At 52.3% G+C, this 26,084-nt stretch overlaps 1 protein-coding gene across 1 annotated transcript in view; it reads left to right on the top strand.

The window, feature by feature from the left end:
- LOC139372797 (protein CBFA2T1-like) overlaps positions 1 to 26,084 on the top strand; it is a 219,027-nt gene that overhangs the window by 149,379 nt on the left and 43,564 nt on the right. Inside the window, exons 6-8 of the mRNA XM_071112601.1 lie at positions 2,991 to 3,277; positions 8,526 to 8,611; positions 24,851 to 25,046. Of these exons, the coding sequence (XP_070968702.1) occupies positions 2,991 to 3,277; positions 8,526 to 8,611; positions 24,851 to 25,046 (569 nt within the window). The remainder of the gene's footprint in view (positions 1 to 2,990; positions 3,278 to 8,525; positions 8,612 to 24,850; positions 25,047 to 26,084) is intronic.

Here is a 26,084-nt window from a genome sequence, read left to right on the forward strand (position 1 = left end):
GTGTCATGGTGGGTCCCTTCTATAGAAGACAGAGTACAACACCCTGCCTCATGATGGGTCCCTTCTATAGAAGACAGAGTACAACACCCTGCCTCATGATGGGTCCCTTCTATAGAAGACAGAGTACAACACCCTGCCTCATGATGGGTCCCTTCTTCTAAAGCCGTGTTTCTCTGGGATCAAAGGGCCCACAGGACTCTGGTCAAAAGAAGTGCACTGTGTAGGGAATAGGGTGCCTTTGGGACAACTTCTTCTAAAGCTGTTTCTCACTGTCTTTCTTCGTCTCTGTTCCCTCCACATCTCTTCCTCCTCCTCCTCTCTGTTCCCTCCCCCTCTCTTCCTCATCCTCCTGTCTGTTCCCTCCCCCTCTCTTCCTCCTCCCCCTCTCCTCCTCCTCCTCCTCCTCTCTATTCCCTCCCCCTCTCCTCCTCCTCCTCCTCCTCCTCCTCCTCCTCCATCCTCTCTATTCCCTCCCCCTCTCCTCCTCCTCCTCTCTATTCCCTCCCCCTCTCCTCCTCCTCCTCTCTATTCCCTCCCCCTCTCCTCCTCCATCCTCTCTATTCCCTCCCCCTCTCCTCCTCTTCCTCTCTATTCCCTCCCCCTCTCCTCCTCCTCCTCCTCCATCCTCTCTATTCCCTCCCCCTCTCCTCCTCCTCCTCTCTATTCCCTCCCCCTCTCCTCCTCCTCCTCTCTGTTCCCTCCCCCTCTCTTCCTCCTCCTCCTCTCTGTTCCCCCCTCCTCTCTGTTCCCTCCCCCTCTCCTCCTCCTCCTCTCTGTTCCCTCCCCCTCTCCTCCTCCTTCTCCTCTCTGTTCCCTCCCCCTCTCCTCCTCCTCCTCCTCTTCTCTGTTCCCTCCCCCTCTCTTCCTCCTCCTCCTCTCTGTTCCCTCCCCCTCTCCTCCTCCTCTCTGTTCCTTCCACTCCTCTCTTATCCCCCCTCTCCTCCTCCTCTCTGTTCCCTCCCCCTCTCCTCCTCTCGACTCCGTCCCCCTCTCCTCCTCTTCCTCTCTATTCCCTCCCCCTCTCCTCCTCCTCCTCTCTGTTCCCTCTCCTCCTCCTCTCTGTTCCCTCCCCCTCTCCTCCTCTCTATTCCCTCCCCCTCACCCTCCTCCTCCTCCTCCTGCTTCCCTCCTCCTCCTCTCTATTCCCTCCCCCTCTCCTCCTCCTCCTCTCTGTTCCCTCTCCTCCTCCTCTCTGTTCCCTCCCTCTCTCCTCCTCTCTATTCCCTCCCCCTCACCCTCTCCTCCTCCTCCTCCCCCTTTCCTCCTCCCCCTTTCCTCCTCCTCCTCTCTATTCCCTCCCCCTCTCCTCCTCCTCTCTATTCCCTCTCCTCCTCCTCTCTATTCCCTCCCCCTCACCTCTTCCTCATCTCTGTTCCCTCCCCCTCTCCTCCTCTCTATTCCCTCCTCCTCCTTCTCCTCCTCCTCCTCCTCCTCCTTTCTTACTCCTCCTCTCTATTCCCTCCCCCTCTCCTCCTCCCCCTCTCTGTTCCCTCCCCCTCTCCTCCTCTCTATTCCCTCCCCCTCACCCTCTCCTCCTCCTCCTCATGTCTGTTCCCTACCCCTCTCTTCCTCCTCCCCCTCTCCTCCTCCTCCTCTCTATTCCCTCCCCCTCTCCTCCTCCTCCTCCTCCATCTTCTCTATTCCCTCCCCCTCTCCTCCTCCTCCTCCTCCTCCTCCATCTTCTCTATTCCCTCCCCCTCTCCTCCTCCTCCTCTCTATTCCCTCCCCCTCTCCTCCTCCATCCTCTCTATTCCCTCCCCCTATCCTCCTCCTCCTCTCTATTCCCTCCCCCTCTCCTCCTCCTCCTACATCCTCTCTATTCCCTCCCCCTCTCCTCCTCCTCCTCTCTATTCCCTCCCCCTCTCCTCCTCCTCCTCTCTGTTCCCTCCCCCTCTCTTCCTCCTCCTCATCTCTGTTTTCTCCCCCTCTCCTCCTCCTCCTCTCTGTTCCCTCCCCCTCTCTTCCTCCTCCTCCTCTCTGTTTTCTCCCCCTCTCCTCCTTCTCCTCCTCATCCTCTCTGTTCCCCCCTCCTCCCCCCCTCCTCTCTGTTCCCTACCCCTCTCCTCCTCCTTCTCCTCTCTGTTCCCTCCCCCTCTCCTCCTCCTCCTCCTCTTCTCTGTTCCCTCCCCCTCTCTTCCTCCTCCTCCTCTCTGTTCCCTCCCCCTCTCCTCTTCCTCTCTGTTCCTTCTCCTCTCTGTTCCCTCCCCCTTTCCTCCTCTCTATTCCGTCCCCCTCTCCTCCTCCTCTCTATTCCGTCCCCCTCTCCTCCTCCTCCTCCTCTCTATTCCCTCCCCCTCTCCTCCTCCTCCTCTCTGTTCCCTCTCCTCCTCCTCTCTGTTCCCTCCCCCTCTCCTCCTCTCTATTCCCTCCCCCTCACCCTCCTCCTCCTCCTCCCGCTTTCCTCCTCCTCCTCTCTATTCCCTCCCCCTCTCCTCCTCCTCCTCTCTGTTCCCTCCCCCTCTCCTCCTCTCTATTCCCTCCCCCTCACCCTCTCCTCCTCCTCCTCCTCCCCCTTTCCTCCTCCTCCTCTCTATTCCCTCCCCCTCTCCTCCTCCTCCTCTCTATTCCCTCTCCTCCTCCTCCTCCTCTCTATTCCCTCCCCCTTTCCTCCTCCTCCCCCTCTCTATTTTCTTCCCCTTGCCTCCTCCTCCTCTCTGTTCCCTCCCCCTCTCCTCCTCATCCTGTCTATTCCCTCCCCCTCTCCTTCTCCTCCTTCTCTCTATTCTCTCCCCCTCTCCTCCTCCTCCTCTCTATTCCGTCCCCCTCTCCTCCTCCTCACTTCCCTCCCCCTCTCCTCCTCTCTGTTCCCTCTCCTTCTCTCTATTCCCTCCCCCTCTCCTCCTCCTCCTGTCTATTCCCTCCCCCTCTCCTCCTCCTCCTTTGTATTCCCTCCCCCTCTCCTCCTCCTCCTCTCTATTCCCTCCCCCTCTCCTCCTCCTCCTCTCTATTCCCTCCCCCTCTCCTCCTCTCTGTCCCCTCTCCTCCTCCAGAACCAAAGTGAACGGCTTCGACAGGGATGGCCCCCTGCACCTGGAGACCTCCAGTAAGAGACCCTGTACGATCAGCCCGGCAGGCCAAAGGTTCAGCCCCTCCAACGGTCTCTCCTACCAACCTAACGGCCTGGCCCATGGACACCCCACTCCGCCCCCTCCCCCGCCCCCACAGCACTACCGGCTGGACGACATGGCCATCACAAACCATTACAGAGACTCACCACACTACCGCCACCCCAACCACAACCACAACCGCGAACTCAGGGAGAGACCACGACCACTGGGTAAGGACGGAAGAAGAGGGTTAGAGTTGGGGAAAGGGGGACGGAGGGACAGAGGGAAGGAGGAGGGATGTGGAGGACTGAGAAGAATAGAAGAAGGGGAGGGAATGTAGGAATAGGGTCAACCGTAGGGTCAACCGTAGCTGTCCATCCTGCAAGAGGTCCAGATTTTCTACCCACAAGCCAGAGAGGTTATTTTAATACAAAGAGAGGAGATGTTTCCAGAGTGGATCTGTGTCCATGAAGCTTAATGACTGGCTAAATGTGTCCCTGATCTAAAAAAACTTCTCTACATTTAGCATGTCTGGCCTGTGATCGAGAGAGGGAGGGAGGGAGGGTGGTTGTGCCAGATATGGAATAGGGTTCTATAGTGCCCTGGTCAAAAGTAGTGCACTAGAATAGGTTGTCAGAGTCGTGTATATAGGTGGCACGGAAGTCAACCACCGGCCTGAGGAGAGACATATGGAATGAGGGGTTAATACGGTAATTGGTGGGTAGCTGTAACGTATAACATACCTCGTTCACTCTCCTCATGACTTTAAACGTCCCCACAAACCGTGGACCCAGCTTCCGGCAGGGCAGGCGGAGGGGCAGGTTTCGGGTCGAGAGCCAGACCCTGTCCCCTGGTGCGAACACCGGGGCCTCACTGCGGTGACGGTCTGGCGCAGTACGGTGCGCTGAAGGTGGACGTGGGCTGCCTCCCGCATTTCCTCAGCGCGCCGGAACCAATTTTCCACTGCAGGAGCCTCGGTCTGACTCTGATGCCAAGGAGCCAGAACCGGCTGATACCCTAATACAGAGTAAGGTTAGTGGAGGAGTGGTGGAGCGAGTTCTGGGCCATCTCTGCCCAGGGCACGAACGCTGCCCACTCCCCCGGCCAGTCCTGGCAATAAGACCGCAGAAACCTACCCACATTGTGGTTAACTCTTTCCACCTGCCCATTACTCTTGGGGTGAAAACCTGAGGTAAAGCTGATCGAGCCCCCTAGACGTTCCATGAACGCCTTCCAGACCCTTGATGTGAACTGGGGACCCTGATCAGACACTATATCCTCAGGCACCCCGTAGTGCCGGAAGACGTGTGTAAATAGGGCCTCCGCAGTCCGTAGGGCTTTAGGGAGACCGGGAAAAGGGAGGAGACGACAGGACTTCAAAAACCGATCCACAACGACCAGGATCGTGGTGTTACCCTGTGAAGGTGGAAGATCAGTTAAAAAATCCACCGACAGGTGTGACCACGGCCGTTGTGGAACGGGTAAGGGTTGTAACTTACCTCTGGGCAGGTGTCTAGAACCTTGCTCTGAGCAGGAGGAAACACAAACCCTCACGTGGGTCACCAGTACCTCCCATCAAGACAGCGCATCGTCCAACCTATCCCAGGATGACCAGAGGAGGGTGACGTGTGGGCCCAATAGATCAGCCGGTCGCGGACAGCAGACAGAACGTACAGACGCCCAGCGGGACACTGGAGGGTAGCAGGCTCTGCACGTGACGCTCGCTCAATATCCGCGTCCAGCTCCCACACTACCGGCGCCACCAAACAAGAGGCTGAGAGTATGGGAGTGGGATCCATGGACCGCTCCTCTGTGTCATACAGCCGGGACAGTGCGTCTGCCTTAACGTTCAGGGAGCCTGGCCTGTAAGAGAGGGTAAACACAAAACGGGTGAAAAACGTGTCCCACCTTGCCTGACGAGGATTCAGTCTCCTCGCCTCCCGGATGTACTCCAGATTGCGATGGTCAGTCCAGATGAGAAAAGGGTGTTTAGCCCCCTCAAGCCAATGTCTCCATGCCTTCAAAGCCTTGACGACAGCCAACAGCTCCCGGTCCCCCGCATCATAGTTTCTCTCCGCCAAGCTGAGCTTCTTCGAACGGAAGGCACAGGGGCGGAGCTTCAGTGGTCGTTCTTGAGCGCTAAGAGAGGACTGCTCCTATCCCAGTTTCGGATGCGTCCACCTCCACTATGAATGGCAAAGAGGGATCCAGATGAGCCAACACATGAGCCGAGGCAAACAGAGCCTTCAGGTGCCTAAAAGCCCTGTTCGCCTCAGCTGACCACTGCAAGTGCTCCGGGAGCCCGTTTAGCAGTGAAGTAATGGGAGCAGCACGGCTGCAATGCGGTCACTCTCCATCTAGAAACGTGGACGTGGATATCCGATGCTGATGGAAGGAGACGGACTGTTGGAAGAACAGGCATTTCTCAGCCTTGACGTACCAAACACTCTGTGCACCAGAGACACATGCTCAGAATGTCATCAATATACACCACTACACCCTGCCCGTGCAGGTCTCTGAAAATCTCGTCTGCAAAGTATTGGAAGACTGATGGAGAATTCATCAACCCATACGGCGTGACTAGGTACTCATAATGCCCTGAGGGTGGTACTAAATGCCGTCTTCCACTCGTCTCCCTTCCGGATACGCACTCCTGAGATCCAGTTTAGTGAAGAAGCGCGCCCTGTGCATTGACTCAATCGTCGTAGCGATAAGAGGTAGAGGGTAACTGTACCTCACCGTGATTTGATTGATAGTCAATACACGGGCGCAAACCTCCATCCTTCTCGAGGAGGCAGGTGAAGTGGAGGGCCGAATGTACCCCTGAGGCAGGGATTCGGAGACATATGTCTCCATAGCCACCGTCTCCTCTTGCGACGAGGGATACACTTGACTCCTGGGAAGGGCCGCGTCTACCAGGAGATTTATCACACAATATCCCCGTCGATGGGGTGGTAATTGAGTCACCTTCTTTTTACAGAAGGAGAGAGCCAAATCGGCATATTCTGGGGGAATGCGCAAGGTGGAGACCTGGTCTGGACTTTCCACCGTAGTAGCACCAACGGAAACCCCTAAACACCTACCTGAGCACTCTCGCGACCACCCCGTCAGAGCCCTCTGTGGCCAAGAAACAGTGTGGTTATGACAAGCTAACCAGGGAAGGCCTAGCACCACAATAAGGAAAAGACTCATCCTTTCCCTGTGATCCCCCTGCGTTACCAAAGGAGCAGTGGCCTCCCTGATAAACCCTAATGGTCGACTATCTAAGGCGTAAACAGGGGAAAGGCACAACCACAGGAACACTTTATTAATGAAATTCCCAGCCGCGCCTGAATCTACTAGCGCCTTATTATGGGAAAGCAGGGAAAAATCCGGAAAAGTGACAGAGTCAAACATTAGTGCAACAGAGGGCTCTGGATGAGAATGGTGCCTACTCACTTGGGGTGATGCCAGAGTGCCCTGCCTGCCTTCTCTATTCCCAGAGGAACCAACCCTGCACCGACCAGCAAGGTGCTCTCTGCGACCATAGATGGTGCACGAGCGGAAACCCCCTCTGGTCTCCCTGCGCACCACCCCTCCCAGCTCCATGGGTATCAGTGAGGGGGTATGGGAGGATGGAACAACCAGACTGCAATCTGGATGTCTGCGAGTAGCCAGCATGTTGTCCAGCCGGATGGACACGTCCACCAGCTGGTCGAAGGTGAGGGTGGTGTCTCTACAGGCCAGTGGTGTCTCTACAGGCCAGCTTCCGATTGACGTCCTTGCGTAGACTACAGCGGTAATGGTCGATCAGGGCCCTGTTGCTCCATCCAGCACCGGCAGCCAGGATCTTAAACTCCAGAGCAAACTCCTGGGCGCTCCTCGTCTCCTGCCTCAGATGATAGAGGCGCTGATCCGCCGCTCTGCTTTCGGGTGGGTGGTCGAATACTGTACTGAAATGGCAGGTGAACTCCTCAAAATGGTCCAACGCTGTATTCTCTTCTCCACACACAGCGCTGGCCCACTCCAGGGCTTTCCCGGTGAAGCATGAGACGGGGGCGCAACTCTTCTCACGGTCCGATGGAGCTGGGTGGATCGTGGCCAGGTACAGGCTTAGTTTGAGGAGGAAACCATGGCAGCCGGCAGTATCTCCGTCGTACCCCTGTGGTATGGATAGATGGATACTGCTGGGTTCAGGCAGGATAGGGGCGCTCAGGGGAGACCCCGGTTGTGCTGGTGGAGGCGCTGGAAAAACTCCCAGCGGTCCATAATCTGGACAACACGATCCATGGCGGCGCTCAGATTGTAAATCATCTCCATATGTTCCATGAAGCGCTCCTCCACTTCCATGGCCGGGGTACCTTCTCCTGCTCACTTCATGTTTTGTCAGAGATTATATCAGAGTCGTGTGTATAGGTGGCAGGGAAGTCAGGCGTAGGAGAATCAAACTTAGTGGAATGGAGTTGTTTAATAACTTGAAAACAAACATAACTCCAAAACCATGAATACAATAAAGCGGGTACGAGGACCAATAGAAAACAACACGAATACTGAACAACAAACAATCTCTGAAAAGGACATGAGGGGAAACAGATGGAATACACAACAGGTAATGAATGGGATTGAAACCAGGTGTGTAGGAAGACAAGACAAAAACCAATGGAACATGAAAAATGGATCAATGATGGCTAGAAGACCGGTGTCATCGACCGCTGAGCATAGCCCGAACAAGGAGAGGCATCGAATTCGGCAGAAGTCGTGACAATAGATTGACATAGGGCCCTGGTCAGAAGTAGTGCACTATATAGGGAATATTCAGTCTCATTTGGAACAAAGAACTTATTTGATAGCTTCCTCTTTCAACGTTTTCCTCATTGATGATGGGATGCATGGAAGAGAGTCTGGTTGTGGGACAAATTGATTATTTGATCTCTCCATCTTTCGTCTCTGTCTTCATTGATGGAGGGAACAGTAGAGAGAGGATGGAGGGGACAGTGGAGAGAGGATGGAGGGAACAGTGGAGAGAGGATGGAGGGAACAGTGGAGAGAGGATGGAGGGAACAGTAGAGAGAGGATGGAGGGAACAGTGGAGAGAGGATGGAGGGAACAGTGGAGAGAGGATGGAGGGAACAGTGGAGAGAGGATGGAGGGAACAGTGGAGATAGGATGGAGGGAACAGTAGAGAGAGGATGGAGGGAACAGTGGAGAGAGGATGGAGGGAACAGTGGAGAGAGGATGGAGGGAACAGTAGAGAGAGGATGGAGGGAACAGTGGAGAGAGGATGGAGGGGACAGTAGAGAGAGGATGGAGGGGACAGTAGAGAGAGGATGGAGGGGACAGTGGAGAGAGGATGGAGGGAACAGTGGAGAGAGGATGGAGGGAACAGTAAAGAGAGGATGGAGGGGACAGTAGAGAAAGGATGGAGGGAAGACAGGGCACTCGTATCTTGCTCCACAGGCTTTAACTTTCTCTCTCCCCCCTCTCTCCTGATTGATGAAGGAATGCACGGGGCTCGTCAGGAAGAGGTGATCGACCACCGGTTGACAGACAGAGAATGGGGGGAGGAATGGAAGCACCTTGACCATGTAAGAAAAGTAATAACATTTTTATTACTATACCAACTGTGTCTGTACCTGTACCTGTATCTGTACCTGTACCTGTATCTGTATCTGTACCTGTATATGTATCTGTACCTGTACCTGTACCTGTACCTGTACCTGTATCGGCATCTGTACCCATACCTGTACCTGTACCTGTATCTGTACCTGTATCTGTACCTGTACTTGGATCTGTACCTGGATCTGTACCTGTATCTGTACCCACACCTGTACCTGTATCTGTACCTGTACCTGTACCTGTATCTGTACCCGTATCCGTACCTGTACCTGTACCTGCACCCATACCTGTACCCGTACCTGTACCCATACCTGTACCCGTACCTGTACCTGTACATGTACATGTATCATGTATCTGTACATGTATCTGTACCTGTACCTGTACCTGTACCTGTACCTGTATCTGTATCTGTACCTGTATCTGTACCTGTACCTGTACCTCTACTTCCGGCGCCGACAGAGATGGCCGCCTCGCTTCGCGTTCCTAGGAAACTATGCAGTTTTTTGTTTTTTTACGTGTTATTTATTACATTAGTACCCCAGGTCATCTTAGGTTTCATCACATACAGTCGAGAAGAACTACTGAATATAAGATCAGCGTCAACTCACCATCAGTACGACCAAGAATACGCTTTTCGCGACGCGGATCCTGTGCTCTGCCTTACAAACAGGACAACGGAGTGGATCCCATGCAGCGACCCAAAAAAACGACTCCGAAAAAGAGGGAAACGAGGCGGTCTTCTGGTCAGACTCCGGAGACGGGCACATCGTGCACCATTCCCTAGCATTCTTCTTGCCAATGTCCAGTCTCTTGACAACAAGGTTGATGAAATCCGAGCAAGGGTAGCATTTCAGAGGGACATCAGAGACTGTAACGTTCTTTGCTTCACGGAAACGTGGCTTACTGGAGAGACGCTATCCGAAGCGGTGCAGCCAACAGGTTTCTCCACGCATCGCGCAGACAGGAAAAAACATCTTTCTGGTAAAAAGAGGGGCGGGGGCGTATGCCTTATGACTAACGTGACATGGTGTGATGAAAGAAACATACAGGAACTCAAATCCTTCTGTTCACCTGATTTAGAATTCCTCACAATCAAATGTAGACCGCATTATCTACCAAGAGAATTCTCTTCGATTATAATCACAGCCGTATATATCCCCCCCCAAGCAGACACATCGTTGGCTCTGAATGAACTTTATTTGACTCTTTGCAAACTGGAAACCATTTATCCGGAGGCTGCATTCATTGTAGCTGGGGATTTTAACAAGGCTAATCTGAAAACAAGACTCCCCAAATTTTATCAGCATATCGATTGCGCAACCAGGGGTGGAAAGACCTTGGATCATTGTTACTCTAACTTCCGCGACGCATATAAGGCCCTGCCCCGCCCCCCTTTCGGAAAAGCTGACCACGACTCCATTTTGTTGATCCCTGCCTACAGACAGAAACTAAAACAAGAGGCTCCCACGCTGAGGTCTGTCCAACGCTGGTCCGACCAAGCTGACTCCACACTCCAAGACTGCTTCCATCACGTGGACTGGGACATGTTTCGTATTGCGTCAGACAACAACATTGACGAATACGCTGATTCGGTGTGCGAGTTCATTAGAACGTGCGTTGAAGATGTCGTTCCCATAGCAACGATTAAAACATTCCCTAACCAGAAACCGTGGATTGATGGCAGCATTCGTGTGAAACTGAAAGCGCGAACCACTGCTTTTAATCAGGGCAAGGTGTCTGGTAACATGACCGAATACAAACAGTGCAGCTATTCCCTCCGCAAGGCTATCAAACAAGCTAAGCGTCAGTACAGAGACAAAGTAGAATCTCAATTCAACGGCTCAGACACAAGAGGCATGTGGCAGGGTCTACAGTCAATCACGGACTACAGGAAGAAATCCAGCCCAGTCACGGACCAGGATGCCCTGCTCCCAGGCAGACTAAATAACTTTTTTGCCCGCTTTGAGGACAATACAGTGCCACTGACAAGGCCTGCAATGAAAACTTGCAGTCTCTCCTTCACTGCAGCCGAGGTGAGTAAGACATTTAAACGTGTTAACCCTCGCAAGGCTGCAGGCCCAGACGGCATCCCCAGCCGCGCCCTCAGAGCATGCGCAGACCAGCTGGCCGGTGTGTTTACGGACATATTCAATCAATCCCTATACCAGTCTGCTGTTCCCACATGCTTCAAGAGGGCCACCATTGTTCCTGTTCCCAAGAAAGCTAAGGTAACTGAGCTAAACGACTACCGCCCCGTAGCACTCACTTCCGTCATCATGAAGTGCTTTGAGAGACTAGTCAAGGACCATATCACCTCCACCCTACCTGACACCCTAGACCCACTCCAATTTGCTTACCGCCCAAATAGGTCCACAGACGATGCAATCTCAACCACACTGCACACTGCCCTAACCCATCTGGACAAGAGGAATACCTATGTGAGAATGTTGTTCATTGACTACAGCTCGGCATTCAACACCATAGTACCCTCCAAGCTCGTCATCAAGCTCGAGACCCTGGGTCTCGACCCCGCCCTGTGCAACTGGGTACTGGACTTCCTGACGGGCCGCCCCCAGGTGGTGAGGGTAGGCAACAACATCTCCTCCCCGCTGATCCTCAACACTTGGGCCCCACAAGGGTGCGTTCTGAGCCCTCTCCTGTACTCCCTGTTCACCCACGACTGCGTGGCCATTCACGCCTCCAACTCAATCATCAAGTTTGCGGACGACACAACAGTGGTAGGCTTGATTACCAACAACGACGAGACGGCCTACAGGGAGGAGGTGAGGGCCCTCGGAGTGTGGTGTCAGGAAAATAACCTCACACTCAACGTCAACAAAACTAAGGAGATGATTGTGGACTTCAGGAAACAGCAGAGGGAACACCCCCCTATCCACATCGATGGAACAGTAGTGGAGAGGGTAGCAAGTTTTAAGTTCCTCGGCATACACATCACAGACAAACTGAATTGGTCCACTCACACAGACAGCATTGTGAAGAAGGCGCAGCAGCGCCTCTTCAACCTCAGGAGGCTGAAGAAATTCGGCTTGTCACCAAAAGCACTCACAAACTTCTACAGATGCACAATCGAGAGCATCCTGGCGGGCTGTATCACCGCCTGGTACGGCAACTGCTCCGCCCTCAACCGTAAGGCTCTCCAGAGGGTAGTGAGGTCTGCACAACGCATCACCGGGGGCAAACTACCTGCCCTCCAGGACACCTACACCACCCGATGTCACAGGAAGGCCATAAAGATCATCAAGGACATCAACCACCCGAGCCACTGCCTGTTCACCCCGCTATCATCCAGAAGGCGAGGTCAGTACAGGTGCATCAAAGCTGGGACCGAGAGACTGAAAAACAGCTTCTATCTCAAGGCTATCAGACTGTTAAACAGCCACCACTAACATTGAGTGGCTGCTGCCAACACACTGACACTGACTCAACTCCAGCCACTTTAATAATGGGAATTGATGGGAAATGATGTAAATATATCACTAGCCACTTTAAACAATGCTACCTTATATAATGTTACTTACCCTACATTATTCATCTCATAGGCATACGTATATACTGTACTCTATATCATCGACTGTATCCTTATGTAATACATGTATCACTAGCCACTTTAACTATGCCACTTTGTTTACATACTCATCTCATATGTATATACTGTACTCAATACAATCTACTGTATCTGCCTATGCTGCTCTGTACCATCACTCATTCATATATCCTTATGTACATATTCTTTATCCCCTCACACTGTGTACAAGACAGTAGTTTTGGAATTGTTAGTTAGATTACTTGTTGGTTATTACTGCATTGTCGGAACTAGAAGCACAAGCATTTCGCTACACTCGCATTAACATCTGCTAACCATGTGTATGTGACAAATAAAATTTGATTTGATTTGATTTGATTTGATTTTACCTGTATCTGTATCTGTACCCGTACCTGTACCTGTACCTGTATCTACCTGTACCTGTACCTGTATCTGTACCCACACCTGTACCTGTATCTGTACCTGTATCTGTACCTGTACCCGTACCTGTACCTGTATCTGTACCTGTATCTGTACCTGTACCTGTACATGTATCTGTACCTGTGTCTGTACATGTACCTGTACCCGTACCTGTATCTGTACCTGTACCTGTACCTGTATCTGTACCTGTACCCATACCTGTACCCGTACCTGTACCTGTACCTGTACCCATACCTGTACCTGTACGCATACCTGTACCTGTAACCGTACCTGTACCTGTATCTGTATCTGTAGCTGTACCCATACCTGTACCTGTACCCATACCTGTACCTGTACCCATGCCTGTACCTGTACCCGTACCTGTACCTGTACCCGTACCTGTACCTGTACCTGTATCTGTACCCATATCCATACCTGTACCTGTACCTGTATCTGTACCTGTACCCGTACCTGTATCTGTATCTGTACCTGTACCTGTATCTGTACCTGTATCTGTACCTGTATCTGTACCTGTATCTGTACCTGTGTCTGTTTCTGTACCCATACCTGTACCTGTACCCATACCTGTACCCATATCTGTACCTGTACCCGTACCCGTGTCTGTGCCTGTGTCTGTACCTGTACATGTGTCTGTACCTGTGCCCGTACCTGTTCCTGTGTCTGTGTCTGTGTCTGTGCCTGTACCTGTGCCTGTACCTGTACCTGTGTCTGTGTCTGTGCCTGTGTCTGTACCTGTACATGTGTCTGTACCTGTGCCCGTACCTGTTCCTGTGTCTGTGTCTGTGTCTGTGCCTGTACCTGTGCCTGTACCTGTACCTGTGTCTGTGTCTGTGCCTGTACCTGTGCCTGTACCTGTGTCTGTACCTGTACCTGTGTCTGTACCTGTACCTGTGCCTGTGCCTGTGCCTGTATCTGTACCTGTGCCTGTACCTGTGTCTGTGTCTGTACCTGTGTGGCTTATAGAGAATGTGTTGGTACATGTGAGTTGAAGAAGAAGCAGTACAATATGTATGTATTAGGAAGCCAAATATGTGCATGCAATTCATTTTTGCAGCATACAAAACCTGTGTTCATACTGTAACAGACAAAATTACAGCCCCAACAACAGGCAGGAGGCTTGGCTCTACAGGTAACAGTGCAGTGTGAGAAAGTACCAATAAAGACTAATTTATACAGTTTTTAAAGAACGAGAACACACATTGGCCAACCCGCATACTTGAGTCAAGTGCATAACTGCAAGTGGCTCTGGGTAAGAGCGTCTGCTACGTAACAACACGGGGTGGCTCTGGGTAAGAGCGTCTGCTACCTAACAACACAGGGTGGCTCTGGGTAAGAGCGTCTGCTACGTAACAACACGGGGTGGCTCTGGGTAAGAGCGTCTGCTACCTAACAACACAGGGTGGCTCTGGGTAAGAGCGTCTGCTACGTAACAACATGGGGTGGCTCTGGGTAAGAGCGTCTGCTACGTAACAACACGGGGTGGCTCTGGGTAAGAGCGTCTGCTACGTAACAACACGGGGTGGCTCTGGGTAAGAGCGTCTGCTACGTAACAACACGGGGTGGCTCTGGGTAAGAGCGTCTGCTACCTAACAACACGCGGTGGTTCTGGGTGAGAGCGTCTGCTATGTAACAACACAGGGTGGCTCTGGGTAAGAGCGTCTGCTACGTAACAACACGGGGTGGCTCTGGGTAAGAGCGTCTGCTACCTAACAACACGGGGTGGCTCTGGGTAAGAGCGTCTGCAACGTAACAACACAGGGTGGCTCTAGTTAAGAGCGTCTGCTACGTAAGAACACGAGGTGGCTCTGGGTAAGAGCGTCTGCTACGTAACAACACGGGGTGGCTCTGGGTAAGAGCGTCTGCTACGTAACAACACGGGGTGGTTCTGGGTGAGAGCGTCTGCTACGTAACAACACAGCGTGGCTCTGGGTAAGAGCGTCTGCTACGTAACAACACGGGGTGGCTCTGGGTAAGAGCGTCTGCTACGTAACAACACGGGGTGGCTCTGGGGAAGAGCGTCTGCTACCTAACAACACGGGGTGGTTCTGGGTGAGAGCGTCTGCTACGTAACAACACAGCGTGGCTCTGGGTAAGAGCGTCTGCTACGTAACAACACGGGGTGGCTCTGGTTGAGAGCGTCTGCTACGTAACAACACAGGGTGGCTCTGGGTAAGAGCGTCGGCTACCTAACAACACGGGGTGGTTCTGGGTGAGAGCGTCTGCTACGTAACAACACAGGGTGGCTCTGGGTAAGAGCGTCTGCTCCGTAACAACAGGGGCTGGCTCTGGGTAAAAGCGTCTGCTACGGTAACAACACAGGGTGGCTCTGGGTAAGAGCCTCTGCTCCGTAACAACACGGGTTGGCTCTGGGTAAGAGCGTCTGCTACGTAACAACACAGGGTGGCTCTGGGTAAGAGCGTCGGCTACCTAACAACACAGGGTGGTTCTGGGTGAGAGCGTCTGCTACGTAACAACACAGGGTGGCTCTGGGTAAGAGCGTCTGCTCCGTAACAACACGGGGTGGCTCTGGGTAAAAGCGTCTGCTACGTAACAACACGGGGTGGCTCTGGGTAAGAGCGTCTGCTACGTAACATCACAGGGTGGCTCTGGGTAAGAGTGTCTGCTACGTAACAACACGGGGTGGCTCTGGGTAAGAGCGTCTGCTCCGTAACATCACGGGGTGGCTCTGGGTAAGAGTGTCTGCTACGTAACATCACGGGGTGGCTCTGGGTAAGAGCGTCTGCTCCCTAACAACATGGGGTGGCTCTGGGTAAGAGCGTCTGCTACGTAACAACACGGGGTGGCTCTGGGTAAGAGCGTCTGCTACCTAACAACACAGGGTGGCTCTGGGTAAGAGCGTCTGCTACGTAACAACATGGGGTGGCTCTGGGTAAGAGAGTCTGCTACGTAACAACACGGGGTGGCTCTGGGTAAGAGCGTCTGCTACGTAACAACACGGGGTGGCTCTGGGTAAGAGCGTCTGCTACGGTAACAACACAGGGTGGCTCTGGGTAAGAGCGTCGGCTACCTAACAACACAGGGTGGTTCTGGGTGAGAGCGTCTGCTACGTAACAACACAGGGTGGCTCTGGGTAAGAGCGTCTGCTCCGTAACAACACGGGGTGGCTCTGGGTAAAAGCGTCTGCTACGTAACAACACGGGGTGGCTCTGGGTAAGAGCGTCTGCTACGTAACATCACAGGGTGGCTCTGGGTAAGAGTGTCTGCTACGTAACAACACGGGGTGGCTCTGGGTAAGAGCGTCTGCTCCGTAACATCACGGGGTGGCTCTGGGTAAGAGTGTCTGCTACGTAACATCACGGGGTGGCTCTGGGTAAGAGCGTCTGCTCCCTAACAACATGGGGTGGCTCTGGGTAAGAGCGTCTGCTACGTAACAACACGGGGTGGCTCTGGGTAAGAGCGTCTGCTACCTAACAACACAGGGTGGCTCTGGGTAAGAGCGTCTGCTACGTAACAACATGGGGTGGCTCTGGGTAAGAGAGTCTGCTACGTAACAACACGGGGTGGCTCTGGGTAAGAGCGTCTGCTACGTAACAACACGGGGTGGCTCTGGGTAAGAGCGTCTGCTACGGTAACAACACAGGGTGGCTCTGGGTAAGAGCGTCTGCTACGTAACAACACGGGGTGGCTCTGGGTAAGAGCGTCTGCTACCTAACAACACAGGGTGGTTCTGGGTGAGAGCGTCTGCTATGTAACAACACAGGGTGGCTCTGGGTAAGAGCGTCTGCTACGTAACAACACGGGGTGGCTCTGGGTAAGAGCGTCTGCTACCTAACAACACGGGGTGGTTCTGGGTGAGAGCGTCTGCTACGTAACAACACAGCGTGGCTCTGGGTAAGAGCGTCTGCTACGTAACAACACGGGGTGGCTCTGGGTAAGAGCGTCTGCTACGTAACAACACGGGGTGGCTCTGGGTAAGAGCGTCTGCTACCTAACAACACGTGGTGGTTCTGGGTGAGAGCGTCTGCTACGTAACAACACAGCGTGGCTCTGGGTAAGAGCGTCTGCTACGTAACAACACGGGGTGGCTCTGGGTGAGAGCGTCTGCTACGTAACAACACAGGGTGGCTCTGGGTAAGAGCGTCTGCTCCGTAACAACACGGGGTGGCTCTGGGTAAAAGCGTCTGCTACGGTAACAACACAGGGTGGCTCTGGGTAAGAGCGTCTGCTCCGTAACAACACGGGGTGGCTCTGGGTAAGAGCGTCTGCTACGCAACAACACAGGGTGGCTCTGGGTAAGAGCGTCGGCTACCTAACAACACGGGGTGGTTCTGGGTGAGAGCGTCTGCTGTGGCTCTGGGTAAGAGCGTCTGCTCCGTAACAACACGGGGTGGCTCTGGGTAAAAGCGTCTGCTCCGTAACAACACGGGGTGGCTCTGGGTAAGAGCGTCTGCTACGTAACAACACAGGGTGGCTCTGGGTAAGATCGTCTGCTACGTAACATCACGGGTTGGCTCTGGGTAAGAGTGTCTGCTACGTAACAACACGGGGTGGCTCTGGGTGAGAGTTTCTGCTCCGTAACATCACGGGGTGGCTCTGGGTAAGAGTGTCTGCTACGTAACATCACGGGGTGGCTCTGGGTAAGAGCGTCTGCTACGGTAACAACATGGGGTGGCTCTGGGTAAGAGCGTCTGCTACGTAACAACACGGGGTGGCTCTGGGTAAGAGCGTCTGCTACCTAACAACACACGGTGGCTCTGGGTAAGAGCGTCTGCTACGTAACAACATGGGGTGGCTCTGGGTAAGAGCGTCTGCTACGTAACAACATGGGGTGGCTCTGGGTAAGAGCGTCTGCTACGTAACAACTCGGGGTGGCTCTGGGTAAGAGCGTCTGCTACGGTAACAACACAGGGTGGCTCTGGGTAAGAGCGTCTGCTACGTAACAACACGGGGTGGCTCTGGGTAAGAGCGTCTGCTACCTAACAACACAGGGTGGTTCTGGGTGAGAGCGTCTGCTATGTAACAACACAGGGTGGCTCTGGGTAAGAGCGTCTGCTACGTAACAACACGGGGTGGCTCTGGGTAAGAGCGTCTGCTACCTAACAACACGGGGTGGTTCTGGGTGAGAGCGTCTGCTACTTAACGACACAGCGTGGCTCTGGGTAAGAGCGTCTGCTACGTAACAACACGGGGTGGCTCTGGGTAAGAGCGTCTGCTACGTAACAACACGGGGTGGCTCTGGGTAAGAGCGTCTGCTACCTAACAACACGGGGTGGTTCTGGGTGAGAGCGTCTGCTACGTAACAACACAGCGTGGCTCTGGGTAAGAGCGTCTGCTACGTAACAACACGGAGTGGCTCTGGGTGAGAGCGTCTGCTACGTAACAACACAGGGTGGCTCTGGGTAAGAGCGTCTGCTACGTAACAACACGGGGTGGCTCTGGGTAAGAGCGTCTGCTACGTAACAACACGGGTTGGCTCTGGGTAAGAGCGTCTGCTACGTAACAACACAGCGTGGCTCTGGGTAAGAGCGTCTGCTACGTAACAACACGGGGTGGCTCTGGGTAAGAGCGTGTGCTACCTAACAACACGGGTGGTTCTGGGTGAGAGCGTCTGCCACGTAACAACACGGGGCGGCTCTGGGTAAGAGAGTCTGCTACGTAACAACACGGGGTGGCTCTGGGTGAGAGCGTCTGCTACTGTAACAACACGCGGCGGCTCTGGGTAAGAGCGTCTGCTACGTAACAACACAGGGTGGCTCTGGGTGAGAGCGTCTGCCACGTAACAACACGGGGCGGCTCTGGGTAAGAGAGTCTGCTACGTAACAACACGGGGTGGCTCTGGGTGAGAGCGTCTGCTACGGTAACAACACGCGGCGGCTCTGGGTAAGAGCGTCTGCTCCGTAACAACACGGGGCGGCTCTGGGTGAGAGCGTCTGCTAAGGTAAGAACACGCGGCGGCTCTGGGTAAGAGCGTCTGCTACGTAACAACACGGGGTGGTTCTGGGTAAGAGCGTCTGCTACGTAACAACACGGGGTGGCTCTGGGTAAGAGCGTCTGCCACGTAACAACACGGGGTGGCTCTGGGTAAGAGCGTCTGCTACGTAACAACACGGGGTGGCTCTGGGTAAGAGCGTCTGCTACGTAACAACACAGCGTGGCTCTGGGTAAGAGCGTCTGCTACGTAACAACACAGCGTGGCTCTGGGTAAGAGCGTCTGCTACGTAACAACACGGGGTGGCTCTGGGTAAGAGCGTGTGCTACCTAACAACACGGGGTGGTTCTGGGTGAGAGCGTCTGCTACGTAACAACACAGGGTGGCTCTGGGTAAGAGCGTCTGCTCCGTAACAACACGGGGTGGCTCTGGTTAAAAGCGTCTGCTACGGTAACAACACGGGGTGGCTCTGGGTAAGAGCGTCTGCTACGTAACAACACAGGGTGGCTCTGGGTGAGAGCGTCTGCCACGTAACAACACGGGGCGGCTCTGGGTAAGAGAGTCTGCTACGTAACAACACGGGGTGGCTCTGGGTGAGAGCGTCTGCTACTGTAACAACACGCGGCGGCTCTGGGTAAGAGCGTCTGCTCCGTAACAACACGGGGCGGCTCTGGGTGAGAGCGTCTGCTAAGGTAACAACACGCGGCGGCTCTGGGTAAGAGCGTCTGCTACGTAACAACACGGGGTGGCTCTGGGTAAGAGCGTCTGCTACGTAACAACACGGGGTGGCTCTGGGTAAGAGCGTCTGCCACGTAACAACACGGGGTGGCTCTGGGTAAGAGCGTCTGCAACGTAACAACACGGGGTGGCTCTGGGTAAGAGCGTCTGCTACGGTAACAACACGGGGCGGCTCTGGGTAAGAGCGTCTGCTCCGTAACAACACGGGGCGGCTCTGGGTAAGAACGTCTGCTCCGTAACAACACGGGGTGGCTCTGGGTAAGAGCGTCTGCCACGTAACAACACGGGGTGGCTCTGGGTGAGAGCGTCTGCTCCGTAACAACACGGGGTGGCTCTGGGTGAGAGCGTCTGCTCCGTAACAACACGGGTGGCTCTGGGTAAGAGCGTCTGCTCCGTAACAACACGGGGTGGCTCTGGGTAAGAGCGTCTGCTACGTAACAACACGGGGTGGCTCTGGGTAAGAGCGTCTGCTACGTAACAACACGGGGTGGTTCTGGGTAAGAGCGTCTGCTACGTAACAACACGGGGTGGCAATGTTTCTTAGTTATTTCTAGTTTATGCGCTGTGTACCCACAGTACCTACCTAATACAGCTCTGTGTATTGTGTATTTATTCTCTGTGTATTGTGTAGGGTATGAATGAGGCTTTATAGGAGTTTATAGGAGCAGTACCTTCCCCCTAAAACAGTACCTACCTGATACAGTACCTTCCTGATACTGTACCTTCCTCCTGATACAGTACCTTCCCCATAATACAGTACCTTCCTCCTGATAGAGTACTTTCCTCCTGTTACAGTACCTTCCTATTGTTACAGTACCTTCCCCCAAATACAGTACCTTCCTCCTGATACAGTACCTTCCTCCTGTTACAGTACCTTCCCCCAAATACAGTACCTTCCTCCTGATACAGTACCTTCCCCCTGATACAGTACCTTCCCCCTGTTACAGTACCTTCCCCCAAATACAGTACCTACCTCCTGATACAGTACCTTCCCCCTGATACAGTACCTTCCTCCTGATACAGTACCTTCCCCCTGATACAGTACCTTCCTCCTGATACAGTACCTTCCTCCTATTACAGTACCTTACCCCAAATACAGTACCTTCCCCCTGATACAGTACCTTCCTCCTGATACAGTACCTTCCCCCTGATACAGTACCTTTCTCCTGATACAGTACCTTCCCCCTGATACAGTACCCTGCTGATACAGTACCTTCCCCCTGATACAGTACCTTCCTGATACAGCACCCTCCTGATACAGTACCTTCCTGATACAGTACCCTCCTGATACAGTACCCTCCTGATACAGTACCTTCCCCCTAAAACAGTACCTACCTGATACAGTACCTTCCTTATACAGTACCTTCCTCCTGATACAGTACCTTCCCCCTGATACAGTACCTACCTCCTGATACAGTACCTTCCCCCTGTTACAGTACCTTCCCCCAAATACAGTACCTACCTCCTGATACAGTACCTTCCCCCTGATACAGTACCTTCCTCCTGATACAGTACCTTCCCCCTGATACAGTACCTTCCTCCTGATACAGTACCTTCCTCCTGTTACAGTACCTTCCCCCAAATACAGTACCTTCCTCCTGATACAGTACCTTCCCCCTGATACAGTACCTTCCCCCTGTTACAGTACCTTCCCCCAAATACAGTACCTACCTCCTGATACAGTACCTTCCCCCTGATACAGTACCTTCCTCCTGATACAGTACCTTCCCCCTGATACAGTACCTTCCTCCTGATACAGTACCTTCCTCCTATTACAGTACCTTACCCCAAATACAGTACCTTCCCCCTGATACAGTACCTTCCTCCTGATACAGTACCTTCCCCCTGATACAGTACCTTTCTCCTGATACAGTACCTTCCCCCTGATACAGTACCCTGCTGATACAGTACCTTCCCCCTGATACAGTACCTTCCTGATACAGCACCCTCCTGATACAGTACCTTCCTGATACAGTACCCTCCTGATACAGTACCCTCCTGATACAGTACCTTCCCCCTAAAACAGTACCTACCTGATACAGTACCTTCCTTATACAGTACCTTCCTCCTGATACAGTACCTTCCCCCTGATACAGTACCTACCTCCTGATACAGTACCTTCCCCCTGTTACAGTACCTTCCCCCAAATACAGTACCTACCTCCTGATACAGTACCTTCCCCCTGATACAGTACCTTCCTCCTGATACAGTACCTTCCCCCTGATACAGTACCTTCCTCCTGATACAGTACCTTCCTCCTGTTACAGTACCTTACCCCAAATACAGTACCTTCCCCCTGATACAGTACCTTCCTCCTGATACAGTACCTTCCCCCTGATACAGTACCTTTCTCCTGATACAGTACCTTCCCCCTGATACAGTACCCTGCTGATACAGTACCTTCCCCCTGATACAGTACCTTCCTGATACAGTACCCTCCTGATACAGTACCTTCCAGATACAGTACCCTCCTGATACAGTACCCTCCTGATACAGTACCTTCCCCCTAAAACAGTACCTACCTGATACAGTACCTTCCTGATACAGTACCTTCCTCCTGATCCACAACATTCCCCCTAATACATTACCTTCCTCCTGATACAGTACCTTCCCCCTAATACAGTACTTTCCTCCTGATACAGTACCTTCCCCCTAATACAGTACCTTCCTCCTGATAGAGTACCTTCCTCCTGTTACAGTACCTTCCTCCTGTTACAGTACCTTCCCCCAAATACAGTCCCTTCCTCCTGATACAGTACCTTCCTCCTATTACAGTACCTTCAACCAAATACAGTACCTTCCTCCTGATACAGTACCTTCCCCCTGATACAGTACCTTCCCTCTGATACAGTACCTACCTCCTGATACAGTACCTTCCACCTGATACAGTACCTTCCCCCTGTTACAGTACCTTCCCCCTGTTACAGTACCTTCCCCCAAAATACAGTACCTAACTCCTGATACAGTACCTTCCCCCTGATACAGTACCTTCCCCCTAATACAGTACCTTCCCCCTGATACAGTACCTTCCTCCTGATACAGTACCTTCCTCCTGATACAGTACCTTCCCCCAAATACAGTACCTTCCCCCTGATACAGTACCTTCCTCCTGATACAGTACCTTCCCCCTGATACAGTACCTTCCTCCTGACACAGTACCTTCCCCCTGATACAGTACCCTCCTGATTCAGTACCTTCCCCCTGATACAGTACCTTCCTGATACAGTACCCTCCTGATACAGTACCTTCCTGATACAGTACCCTCCTGATACAGTACCCTCCTGATACAGTACCTTTCTGAAACAGTACCCTCCTGATACAGTACCTATCCCCTGATACAGTACCTTCCCCCTGATACAGTACCTTCCTCCTGATACTGTACCTTCCCCCTGATACAGTACCTTCCCCCTGATACAGTACCTTCCCCCTCATACAGTACCTTCCCCCTGATACAGTACCTTCCTCCTGATACAGTACCTTCCCCCTGATACAGTACCTTCCTCCTGATACATTACCTTCCCCCAAATACAGTACCTTCCTGATACAGTACCTACCTCCTGATACAGTACCTACCTCCTGATACAGTACCTTCCTGATACAGTACCTTCTCCCTGATACAGTACCTTCCCCCTGATACAGTACCTTCCTGATACAGTACCTTCCCCCTGATACAGTACCTTCCTCCTGATACAGTACCTTCCCCGTGATACAGTACCTTCCCCCTGATACAGTACCTTCCCCCTGATACAGTACCTTCCTCCTGATACAGTACCTTCCTGATACAGTACCTTCCTCCTGATACATTACGTTCCACCAAATAAATTACCTTTCTGATACAGTACCCTCCTGATACAGTACCTATGCCCTGATACAGTACCTTCCCCCTGATACAGTACCTTCCTCCTGATACAGTACCTTCCCCCTGATACAGTACCTTCCCCCTGATACAGTACTTTCCCCTTCATACAGTACCTTCCCCCTGATACAGTACCTTCCTCCTGATACAGTACCTTCCCCCTGATACAGTACCTTCCTCCTGATACAGTACCTTCCCCCTGATACAGTACCTTCCCCCTGATAGAGTACCTTCCCCCTGATACAGTACCTTCCTGATACAGTACCTTCCTCCAGATACAGTACCTTCCTTATACAGTACCTTCCCCCTGATACAGTACCTTCCCCCTGATACAGTACCTTCCTCCTGATACATTACCTTCCCCCAGATACAGTACCTTCCTGATACAGTACCTACCTCCTGATACAGTACCTACCTCCTGATACAGTACCTTCCTGATACAGTACCTTCTCCCTGATACAGTACCTTCCTCCTGATACATTACGTTCCACCAAATAAATTACCTTTCTGATACAGTACCCTCCTGATACAGTACCTATGCCCTGATACAGTACCTTCCCCCTGATACAGTACCTTCCTCCTGATACAGTACCTTCCCCCTGATACAGTACCTTCCCCCTGATACAGTACTTTCCCCTTCATACAGTACCTTCCTGATACAGTACCTTCCTCCTGATGCAGTACCTTCCCCTTGATACAGTACCTTCCCCCTCATACAGTACCTTCCCCCTGATACAGTACCTTCCCCCTGATACAGTACCTTCCCCCTGATACAGTACCTTCCTCCTGATACAGTACCTTCCTTATACAGTACCTTCCTCCTGATACATTACCTTCCACCAAATACAGTACCTTCCTGATACAGTACCTACCTCCTGATACAGTACCTACCTCCTGATACAGTGCCTTCCTGATACAGTACCTTCCTCCTGATACATTACCTTCCCCCAAATACAGTACCTTCCTGATACAGTACCTACCTCCTGATTCAGTACCTACCTCCTGATACAGTACCTTCCTGATACAGTACCTTCCCCCTGATACAGTACCTTCCTCCTGATACAGTACCTTCCCCCTGATACAGTACCTTCCCCCTCATACAGTACCTTCCCCCTGATACAGTACCTTCCTCCTGATATAGTACCTTCCCCCTGATACAGTACCTCCCCCCTGATACAGTACCTTCTCCCTGATACAGTACCTTCCTGATACAGTACCTTCCTCCTGATACATTACCTTCCCCCAAATACAGTACCTTCCTGATACAGTACCTACCTCCTGATACAGTACCTACCTCCTGATACCGTACCTTCCTGATACAGTACCTTCCCCCTGATACAGTACCTTCCCCCTGATACAGTATTTACCTGATACAGTACCTTCCCCCTGATACAGTACCTTCCTCCTGATACAGTACCTTCCCCCTGATACAGTACCTTCCCCCTCATACAGTACCGTCCCCCTTACACAGTACCTTCCTCCTGATACAGTACCTTCCCCCTGATACAGTACCTTCCTGATACAGTACCTTCCTCCTGATACAGTACCTTCCTGATACAGTATCTTCCTCCTGATACATGACCTTCCCCCAAATACAGTACCTTCCTGATACAGTACCTACCTCCTGATACAGTACCTACCTCCTGATACAGTACCTTCCTGATACAGTACCTTCCCCCTGATACAGTACCTTCCTGATACAGTACCTTCCCCTGATACAGTACCTTCCTCCTCCTCAGCTGCTGAACTGCATCATGGACATGGTGGAGAAGACGAGGCGTTCTCTCACCGTGCTGCGGCGCTGCCAGGAGGCCGACAGGGAGGAGCTTAACTACTGGATCAGACGATACAGCGACGCGGACGACCTGAAGAAAGGAGTCAGCAGGACCCAGAGCAGACAGCACAGTCCTACAGGACAGGATGACCTCACTACAGGTATAACTTTCTACATTATAGTATCAGTTATCAGACAGGATGACCTCACTACAGGTATAACTATCTACATTATAGTATCAGTTATCAGACAGGACCCAGAGCAGACAGCACAGTCCTACAGGACTGGACGACCTCACTACAGGTATAACTATCTACATTATAGTATCAGTTATCAGACAGGACCCAGAGCAGACAGCACAGTCCTACAGGACAGGACGACCTCACTACAGGTATAACTATCTACATTATAGTATCAGTTATCAGACAGGATGACCTCACTACAGGTATAACTATCTACATTATAGTATCAGTTATCAGACAGGACCCAGAGCAGACCGCACAGTCCTACAGGACAGGATGACCTCACTACAGGTATAACTATCTACATTATAGTATCAGTTATCAGACAGGATGACCTCACTACAGGTATAACTATCTACATTATAGTATAGTATCAGTTATCAGACAGGACCCAGAGCAGACAGCACAGTCCTACAGGACAGGATGACCTCACTACAGGTATAACTATCTACATTATAGTATCAGTTATCAGACAGGATGACCTCACTACAGGTATAACTATCTACATTATAGTATAGTATCAGTTATCAGACAGGACCCAGAGCAGACAGCACAGTCCTACAGGACAGGATGACCTCACTACTGGTATAACTATCTACATTATAGTATAGTATCAGTTATCAGACAGGATGACCTCACTACAGGTATAACTATCTACATTATAGTATCAGTTATCAGACAGGACCCAGAGCAGACAGCACAGTCCTACAGGACAGGATGACCTCACTACAGGTATAACTATCTACATTATAGTATAGTATCAGTTATCAGACAGGATGACCTCACTACAGGTATAACTATCTACATTATAGTATAGTATCAGTTATCAGACAGGACCCAGAGCAGACAGCACAGTCCTACAGGACAGGACGACCTCACTACAGGTATAACTATCTACATTATAGTATAGTATCAGTTATCAGACAGGACGACCTCACTACAGGTATAACTATCTAC

The sequence above is a fragment of the Oncorhynchus clarkii genome, chromosome 18, assembly GCF_045791955.1.
Source record: "Oncorhynchus clarkii lewisi isolate Uvic-CL-2024 chromosome 18, UVic_Ocla_1.0, whole genome shotgun sequence".
In the NCBI taxonomy this organism is placed as follows: domain Eukaryota; kingdom Metazoa; phylum Chordata; class Actinopteri; order Salmoniformes; family Salmonidae; genus Oncorhynchus; species Oncorhynchus clarkii.